At 38.8% G+C, this 9494-nt stretch overlaps 1 protein-coding gene across 2 annotated transcripts in view; it reads right to left on the bottom strand.

The window, feature by feature from the left end:
- The window catches only part of gata6 (GATA binding protein 6), an 8069-nt gene extending 2525 nt beyond the window's left edge, over nucleotides 1-5544 (bottom strand). The window contains exons 1-6 of one of the 2 annotated variants that reach the window (XM_007548608.2): nucleotides 5449-5544; nucleotides 4159-5051; nucleotides 3226-3398; nucleotides 2473-2598; nucleotides 2297-2384; nucleotides 2107-2204 (exon numbers count right to left, since the gene is read on the bottom strand). In XM_007548608.2, coding sequence (XP_007548670.1) covers nucleotides 2107-2204; nucleotides 2297-2384; nucleotides 2473-2598; nucleotides 3226-3398; nucleotides 4159-4987 — 1314 coding nt within the window. In that variant the 5' untranslated portion in view covers nucleotides 4988-5051; nucleotides 5449-5544. The remainder of the gene's footprint in view (nucleotides 1-2106; nucleotides 2205-2296; nucleotides 2385-2472; nucleotides 2599-3225; nucleotides 3399-4158; nucleotides 5052-5448) is intronic. The other variant, XM_007548609.2, reaches the window with a different exon arrangement.
- Nucleotides 5545-9494: the final 3950 nt, after the last annotated feature.

Genomic DNA, 9494 nt, shown 5'->3' on the forward strand with positions numbered 1-9494 from the left:
TATAAAGCTCTACATTTTAAAGCAACCTAGGTATAGTTACCTGTTTAATTATTAACCCTAACTTCAAAAAATAAAAATAGGTCTTTCATCTGGTTATTCATTATTATCTTAGCACAGAGCAAACATTCACCAATATTCAAACTCCTCAGGCCCCTCTGAACATCAGCCCTTAACATAATATTGAAATGACAGGCTTCAAACACGTGTGTAATTTTAAACTAACCTGACTGCAATTCAGTTATTGTTTTAACTTTAATTCAGTAACAGCTGTTGAAATACCTGCAGAACACAGAAACATGCTGTATTTGAACTAATTTGCCAGTGATTTCTCACATGCATAGGAGTTTAGTTGTGTTACTATAGTGACTTGGCTTATGGTTGTATTTTTGTTGTAATTCTATCCATAGTTGTTGATGTAAGTAAAAGAGTAAAACAACATATTTCTGAAAATTACATTAAATTAGCAGATACATAACAGCCATTCATGCATTGTGAATTTTATCACACTCTGTACAGTTCCTATGTTTACTCGATTTACAAAATTACTGCCCATCTCTTTTGGTTTATTGGTTACTGTTAGCAGCTACTTAAATAAGCTTGCTCACTCGCACCTGGGCATTGATAAAGAAAACCCATCTGGATAATGAAATACGTGTTTCCTCTGACAGGTTTAATAATTTAGAAACGTTTTCAGAAGTACAACGGAGAATAAAACAGCTAATTGTGCTTTGTGTATATCTGGGTTGAGATGAAGGCACAAGATTCAAGTGGATAAGCTGTTAACAGAACACATTAGCACCTTTTTAATAGGAGATTTAATTTAAAAACTTTTTTTTCTCTTTTAATGAGACAATAAGAAATAATAAAAACCTGAATAGCTGTTTTATGCCTTATGTGATGTCACCAGACACAGGTGACCAATGAAGCTGATTTTTAGGATCATAAATTGTATTTTAATTAAATGATATTTTACAACGGAAATGGCAAGAGAATCAAAAACTAACCATGGCCTGTTGCTATTAAGGTGACAAATAAATAATAAAAGAGTGGTTTGTTTTACAGAAAAGTCTTCTGTGTACATTTAAAATCTGAATTGTGAATAAACAACTTCATAAATTTAACGTATACTAGTCCCAATAACTCTTTATTTTTCAAAGGATTAAAAACCCAAAATGTCATCTGAAAGGAAACTTTATTTCACAGTTAGTTTACCTTCAACCCTGCGCTTTTATGGGTTATTTAAGAGCGCCACTGTAATAAATTCTGCTGTTATGTTGCTACATAATGCTGTTATGTTGCTATAGCCACAAATACAATACAATTCATAACAGAAGCCTATTTAAATTGTGTTTTTTGTGAAAACCTAACATGTGAGTTTGCATTAAGCAAACTGGGAAAGAAAAAAGCATCAGTTGATGAGAAATGTGAAGTTCATATGTATTGTAAAATGGTGACACACTATTTAAGTGTACATGCATCACCCTGATGCTTTTAGCAGCATTGCACAAAATATGTGGTTTTGAGACATCTGACTAATACAATTTTAAGTGATGGACTATTATGCTACTTTTTTTAAAAACTACATTCACCGTATTGAAGTTGTGTCCAGTTTTTTTTTGTATCCCCAATAATTATTTCCACCCATTGTGCCTGTTTGTAGCCTGATCTAAATACAGTTTTAACGTATCACAAACAAATTTGCAACACGGTGAAAATCTCTCTCTCCCAATTTCATAGAGTTAAAGCTGGCCCAACAAAGTAAGGCAACCAGACACATCAGCGTCCAGTTTGTTTATGGTAGGGCTTCGCTCCCAGGGCACCATTCTGTCAGAGAGAGTCCTATTCTTTTAAATTGTATTTTAATTGCAGAGATTCTTTAAGCACAAATTTGATTTGTGAGGCGTGTTTGTAAAATAAATGAAAATGTAATCCTTATTTTTCCCCAAAAAATATTGTTCAAATCTCTTTGTGTATCTATTATATTCTGAATGCTAAAGTAGGGGCTCTCCAAAGGCTGCATTCATGCAGCCACTATCCTCCATGCAGCTTGTCTACACTGTCAAGACAGCATAAGTTAAAAAAAAAAAAAAAAAAAAAGGATCTTACCCCTGACACTTGTGCAGAGGGAGAGCTGGTTTTGGAGCAGTCTTCAGAATTGGATGAGGAGGTGGATGTGGGAGTCATGGAGACAGAGTTGTTGGTGCCTGTCACAGAAACAATAACTACATTATTACACATGGTTTAACGGTTTGCCTAAAGCGTAGGCGCAAGGGAAAAACACCAGCTAAAATCTCACCCGAGGAGCCTTTGTTTTTACTCAAAGTTTTGGGTTTTCTTTTTCGTGTCTGGATTCCCTCTTTCTTCATGGCGAGCGGTCGAGGTACCTGAATTGTGCCAGAAGGAGCAAATTTAACATCAATTGAAGGGTTTTAGTTGGATTTAAGGGAAATGTTTAAATATAATTGAACTCACTCCATGAAGCTTAGTGTAGAGTCCGCACGCGTTGCACACCGGTTCTCCTTCTGCGTTCCTGCGCCACAAGGTCGTTGTGCTGGTCTGACAGTTTGCGCAGGAGAGGCCGATTCTTCTGGAGGTTGACTTGTGGTACACATAGAAAATAAATCATTTTATTTATTTTTATTTTATTGTTTCAACTGTGAAGAAAATCACCGTTCTCCATTAAAATGGCACTTTAGCCCATTCAGACCCAATTTCCTTACAAAAATAGATTTTCTATTGTGATATGCCCTTTAAGTGGACGTCTTTTAACAGCATGCTACTTCACAAGGAGCTCGGTACGTGACATCTAATTTCCCTGTGAAAACTATCCGTAATGGTACTAGGAAGTATTTGTCTCCATTAGATTAAATTGTCAAACATACTTCATGGTTAAAAAAAATTCAAGTGATATGTCTCGATTATAGGTTGGCAAAATATATTCAATTTGCGCATAGTTTAACAAACCATTTGCGCAAAAGGAGCAACAGGCTTTGGGGAATTTGGAGATTATTTTTTAGATGAACGGTGCTGATCAGCTCAACAAAGCGATTTACTTTAAAAGTACATTTCCTAACATCTTATTTATTTGACAACGAAACAAGACTAAACCGTGAACAGATAACTATTTTTGCTTTCATCGTTCGCGATGACCTCCAGGAATTGTTCGGGACAATTAGGCAGGAAATTGAGTGCTCAGGCGGCGCCCCTGTCTGTCTGTCTCCTTACCGTCCTTTTCTGCGGTTTAATTAATGGCCGGCTCAGGCCATTCATTTTGCTGTAAAGGCCGCAGGCGTTGCAGAGAAAGTGGCCCGTGCCGTCGCGCCTCCACAGCGGCGTGGAGATGGAGCCGCAGTTCACGCACTCCCTGCTCTCCGCCATGTCGTCCAGGATATCTGAAACTGAGCGGAAACGCAAAGGTTTAAAGAAAGCACGCGTTTATTATTAATATTGTTAAAATATATTTATTTTAATTATTTTTAAAATAGATTTTTTTATTATTAATAATAATTCGTAATTCAGAAATCCGGGCAATATTATATACGATAGCAGAATCCAAAGTAAAATTTGACTAAATAAAAAAAAAGAACGTTTACGTACAAATTAAATAAATGTACACAATTTAACCGTTGATCAATGACTACAGTTTATTATTATTATTATTATTATTATTATTATTATTATTATTATTATTATAGTATGCTAACTGTTGCCCACACACAATAAGAATGACAACAAATGGTGGGTGGGAGAATTTAAAATGTCTTATCCACTAAAGTGCATTAAGATTATATTTTTTGTGAACATATGCTGTAAATAGAATGAATAAGTTGCGATATGTTGTAATATCTTTCTTACATTTATTTATTTTTTTCTTATTTATTCATTAACTTTTTTTTTTTTTTCTTTTGGACTGAATTAATACCCAAGACCCCCAGTCCTACCCACAACATTATAGAAGTCCTTCCGTTTTCGTTTTGGTCTGACCCCTAACATTCCCAGTAGCCCTCAACAGGTCACCCCATCTGAGACCTTTCTGACCGTCTTCACCAGACCAATAACTTTTTCTCTATTTGGCTTCATTTCAAGCATTTATGCAACGTTAATCATGTTTTTTTTTTTTAAACGTTATCATCATCATCGCTTGCATTTTTCTCTTACCTCCGTTTGGACCTCTAATCAAAGGCGCACCCCTGCTTTGCAAGGTGTGCAGCATGGTGTTATCGAAAGGTCCCCCGGTCCAAGGTGAGGGCAGCTGAGGTGCCACATAAGGGGAGTATGGGTTAGCGTAGGCCCCACTTAGGGGTCGGGAGAGGCCGTATTGGTCCCTGCTGCTCACATTCAGCGTGTTTGTGTAGCTGCTGTCCCTCGGTGTCCCGTTGTTCATGGGCGGACTCGGAGGATAATGGTACCGGCTGGAGGTGTGTGGGCTTCCTGCGCTGTACGACGACGGGCTCTCCGGGGTGGACTGCGACCACACCGAATGGCTGGAGACTGCGTGGCCGGCCTGCGCGGAACCACCGGCCTGCAGGTAGGAGAGACTGGAAATCATCGGGTTCACCCGGGAGCTGGGCACGTAGACCGGGGAGTTTGGGCTGGAGTGCATGTAACCAGCGGTGGAGGAATCATATCCAGTCTGGCTCTGGGCTGCGGCGATTGCCAAAGTTTGGTACATGTCGGCGGGGTCCACCAGCAGGCTTGCCTTGTGCGCTCCGGCGGAGAGAACAAGCTTGCTCCCCTGATCCAAGTCCGTAAACAGCGGGATGTCCTCGCCGGCGGTCGCAGCGTTGCCGTGATGTCCGAAGTGAAGGTAGGGATGCAGCGACCTGCCGTCCGGGCGGCGGTGGCCCAGAGCGTCGAGCTCGCTCGGAGGCGTGGGCCCGTCCCTCCTGCTGCTGTCACCGGGCAGGTAGCTCTGCTCGGCCGGCGAGCCTGGGCTGCTGGAAACTTCTCGCTTGACCATGGACCAGCTGTTTTCACCCAGGTCCATCCAGGAGCACTTTCCATACACAAAGTACTAAAAAAAAAAAAAAACTATCAGAGGGCAGTGTACCCTGTAAGAAAAAGAAATGAAAGTGTAAGGGAACCATCAAGTAGATTTCAAATTATAATCCATTCTTTAAAGTAATAGTAGGGTCATCCTGCAATGACTGCTGTGCGAACATCAAGCGCCCGTAAAAGGTTCATCCGTGTCAAATAGCTCCACTCCCACTCACAAGTTTACCCACATCGCAGATAGGAAACAAAACGCAATATGTCTTCACAGCAACAGAGATAACCGTTTGATAAGACCTTAAAAGAGATAAGGGCCGAGCGATAAAACAATACCCCCGAAATGATGACTTCATTCCCGCTGCGCTCACCAACTCGGTCGGATGTTTGAACCCAAATGAGGAGACAGAAAGAAAAGGGATAAAAGAAAAAAAAAAACACGCAACAAGACGCCTGTACCTTCTACTTGTTTGCCATAAAGTCGCTGAAGTTTCTCAATACTGCGCTGCTGCTGTTGCCGCTGCTGCTTCTTCTCCTGGGAGTAATGGGAAGCGTCGGTGCGCTCTGACTGGGTTTATGAGGGGAGGCGCTTCCAGCGGCGGCGGCCAAAGGGGGAGGACCAATCAGGTTGCCGCGGAGGAGCTGCTGGGAACTCGGTAGGGGTGCCAGCCTGTGAGCTCCTCCAATCAATCACACCGAGAAACAACCGAGAGGCCGGGGAAAAGAGAAACTCGATCGCGACTAAAACTTTGAATTCACGATGCAATCAGAGAGAGGTTAAAGACTGAGTCTCCGTTTTTATTTTTTACTCATTAGCCTGCTTGATTATTACTATAATTATTTTTTTTAAGCGATAGAATGTTTAATTCTTTTTTCATGTAAAGTCTGGTAAAGTTTATTTTAAAACGTTGCCTATTTTCCCCTTGCTGCAGTACGACATCATATTATATTAAACTTAATGTAACACATTTTTGCAGTATATGAGAAATGTAACTGTTTTAAAATCGTCAGATAAATTATGGTAGACTTGGATTCTTCATCCACCATAATTTATTTTTTTAAATTGTATATGGAGGCTTTATATTATTTCATATCTGAATGAGCTGTAAAACTGCGTTTTCTTTCTATCTATCTATCTATCTATCTATCTATCTATCTATCTATCTATCTATCTATCTATCTATCTATCTATCTATCTATCTATCTATCTACAAATTATATCTCGTCTTTACAAATGGAGTCAAACTGCAAAGAAATACTAATGCGAAGAACTAATTCTAGGTTTGTATTTCCACTCTGTATTCATCACGTTAATCAATAACTCCTAATTAATTGGTTTATTCAAGGCGCTCTGAGAGGATTAAGCAGCTTTTCAGGACGCACAAACTTGTTAACTGCTCCCTGTATGTCCCTTTGACCCGCAATGATTCGCTCAGCTGGAATATACATCGAGATGATGAGTGAAGTGATCGAGAAAAAAGATGAAAAAGAAAGAAGCGATGAGGTGTCAATTAAATCATTCTCTCTTCGTTTACCGGTGTTTTTCAGTCCGCTTTCACCAACACGCTGAGCCGTTCAGCGTGTTTTGTTAACACGTGCCTCGCCGAGAGAGACTAAATGGCGATAGCTATGCTACTGCTAATAAAGGCTCTACAAGCCGGAAGTTGCAGGGAACTACTATTACTAATACCTGCCATGTTGTCAAACTGTGTTAACTACCACAGGCCCGGTCCAAAATTATTTGAACCCCTAAAAGGGGCCCACCTCTTCTCAGCTGGATATTTATTTATTTATTTATTTATTTATTTATTTATTTATTTATTTATTTATTTATTTATTTATCTATCAGTAATTAATTTTATACTAGCTATTTGAACTGTTTGTTGGGAATTATGTCTGATGCCATCCAAACATGACAACCCTGTATTGTGACAACAGGCTGTTGTGTTCACAAGCAATCCCAGAAAAATATTCTGTTATCCGTTGATTCGCGTACAGCAGACAGCAGTGAGCATGACATGTTTTCTGAGCTCCGACAAGCTGCTTCATCTGTGAAGGTTTGTGTACAACTGGCAAATATGTCAATAGAAGTTGTTCATCATCAAGCCATCATTTAGTAAGTGGCCAATGGACGCTTCACAATAATACACAGCCAAATAAACAAATAAATAACGTAAGCATTGGTTTACCTGGAAGTGGGGAACCCACGTGAAATTCTGACTGGGGCCTCAAAGAACGATGTGCCGGCTCTGGATTTAGAAATGACGCCTGAAGTATAGGCGCCATAGTCTATTATCACATTACATGGGCTATTTCAGACAAGTATACTGTCAGTTTATTTTATTCGACCAGCACACATTATGTGTCCACACAAACTATGGACACATAATGTTAATATTTAAAAAAAAAAAAAACCCTAAAATAATGTGTATAGCTACTTCTGGTAGAGCATGTTTTTGTGCAGCAGCACAGCTTCTGTTATTGCTTCTGAGTGGAGAAAAGAGGCCCGTTGTACACTTTTCTCTGTGCCTTTAAAGTGGAAGCGAATCTGACACACTCAGTAAGCTTTTTTTTTTTTATCAGATGCGACCAAGGATCTGACAGTTCTGTTACAACCTGACGTGTTTTAGGTGAGGCCCAGATTTAATCAGGGAGAGTAAACCAAACTATAACCACTACCGTCTCCCATCGACTCAGCGCGCAGTTGTCAGGGAGGTGACAGAATACACAACCCCGTCGTCTCTCTCTCTCTCTCTCTCTCTCTCTCTCTCTCTCTCTCCCATCTCTCAGTTTTTTCTCTCACACTTCTTTAGCTCGTTGCGTTGATGAATGAGGTGTTTTTTTGTTTTTTTTTCGCAGAGATGTCAAAGTGTGCTGCTGCTCTGACACACCGAGTCTGCAGCAGGAGGAGGAGTAGGAGAAGTGGCAGGACGCCGCCCTGTCTCCACTTTATCCGCGCACAGCGGCCCTTCGTGACTGCTGTCGGAGAAGAGACGCAGGCCTGTAATCTAATTATCTTTATCAGTTGACCACAGGGCGTCTAGTAAAATGGGCACCGAGTGTCAGATGATATTAAAACTGCTGTAAACATTCATTCTAAAATGTTAGACAAATACTGAACACAGAAATATAGAAAACATACAAACATAAATAACATTATTATTATTATTATTATTATTATTATTATTATTATTATTATTATTATTATTATTCGATTGTTTATAGAAGCAGATTGGTTTTATCTAAACAATGTTTGTTTCTTTCTTGGAGGTGTAACGAGCTGATGACCGACCCTCTTCAGGTGTCAGAGTTTTATGTACCGACTTGATAATGATTATCTCCGGCTCTCTGCTCGCTGCAGCCTGATTCTTTTTGACTCCTGTAAAATCCAGGGAAGGCAAGGTAAGAGCAAATACCACGTCAAAAATATTCACACATAATAACATAACATTATAAAATAATAATAATAATAATAATAATAATAATAATAATAATAAATAATAATAAATAATGAAACGATAGTGCTAATGCAACGATAGTGCTTTGTTTTATGTAACTGTGCGCTAAAGTTTAGATGTGTAATACCGTCTTCACACTGCAAAGGCCATATTGTGGACGTCTTAATACACCCAGCTGACGAGAATGTGTGATTAATATGTGATTAATGAGGAGCGATCGCGCAGCAGGAAACGCGTCCAATTCATCATCTTAATTACTCCTTTTTTCTTTCTTTCTTTCTCTCTTTCTTTCTTTGGTCTGCTTGTTTTGTTATTGCGTGTTTTAAATAAGACATGGTGCTGCTGACAAACAGCCTCTCTGTAGCGACATGTATTTTTTAACTTTTTTTTACGAGCGCTTAGAACTGCGCAGAAGTTAAGATGTTCACGGAGAAAGAGACCTTCTCTCATTTATTTGTTGAAAGTTACAATATTGCAAAGGCTGAAGTCATCGATTTGCTTGTATTGTCGGCGTAATTGGGTGGCCTATTTATGAGATTCAAAAACAAAAAAAAAAGAGAAATTAAAGAGAAAGTAAGAAGGAAAAAAGAAAGCAAACACAATTTCAGCAAAAGACGCCACAATCTGTTTTACTTAGGATGATTTTCATTTATTTCCAAACTGTTTTGGATAATTTTTTACCCAAAAGTCCCAAGATGCATTATTTTTTGAAAATCCCCATGAACATATCTTTACATCTGAGTTTATGAACTGTAGAAAACAGGTTTTCTTTTATTTGTTGTGTGTGCCCTTTTTTCTGCTCCAATTACCAGAAAATAAATAGATAAATAAGTTCCCAATCAGTTTACCAATAGTAGTGGCAATGATCAGTACTATTTGGTTTGATTAATTTAACAATAATAATAATAATAATAATAATAATAATAATAATAATAATAATAATAATTACCTAGCAGGTCGATATGATGGTTCAATTAAAGGACCACAGGTTATGAGGAAAGAAAAAAAAATGCAACTGATAACCATCTCCCAATTTTTCATTGATAT

This window comes from Poecilia formosa, unplaced genomic scaffold (genome assembly GCF_000485575.1).
Source record: "Poecilia formosa unplaced genomic scaffold, Poecilia_formosa-5.1.2 Scaffold27, whole genome shotgun sequence".
Taxonomy (NCBI): Eukaryota; Metazoa; Chordata; class Actinopteri; order Cyprinodontiformes; family Poeciliidae; genus Poecilia; species Poecilia formosa.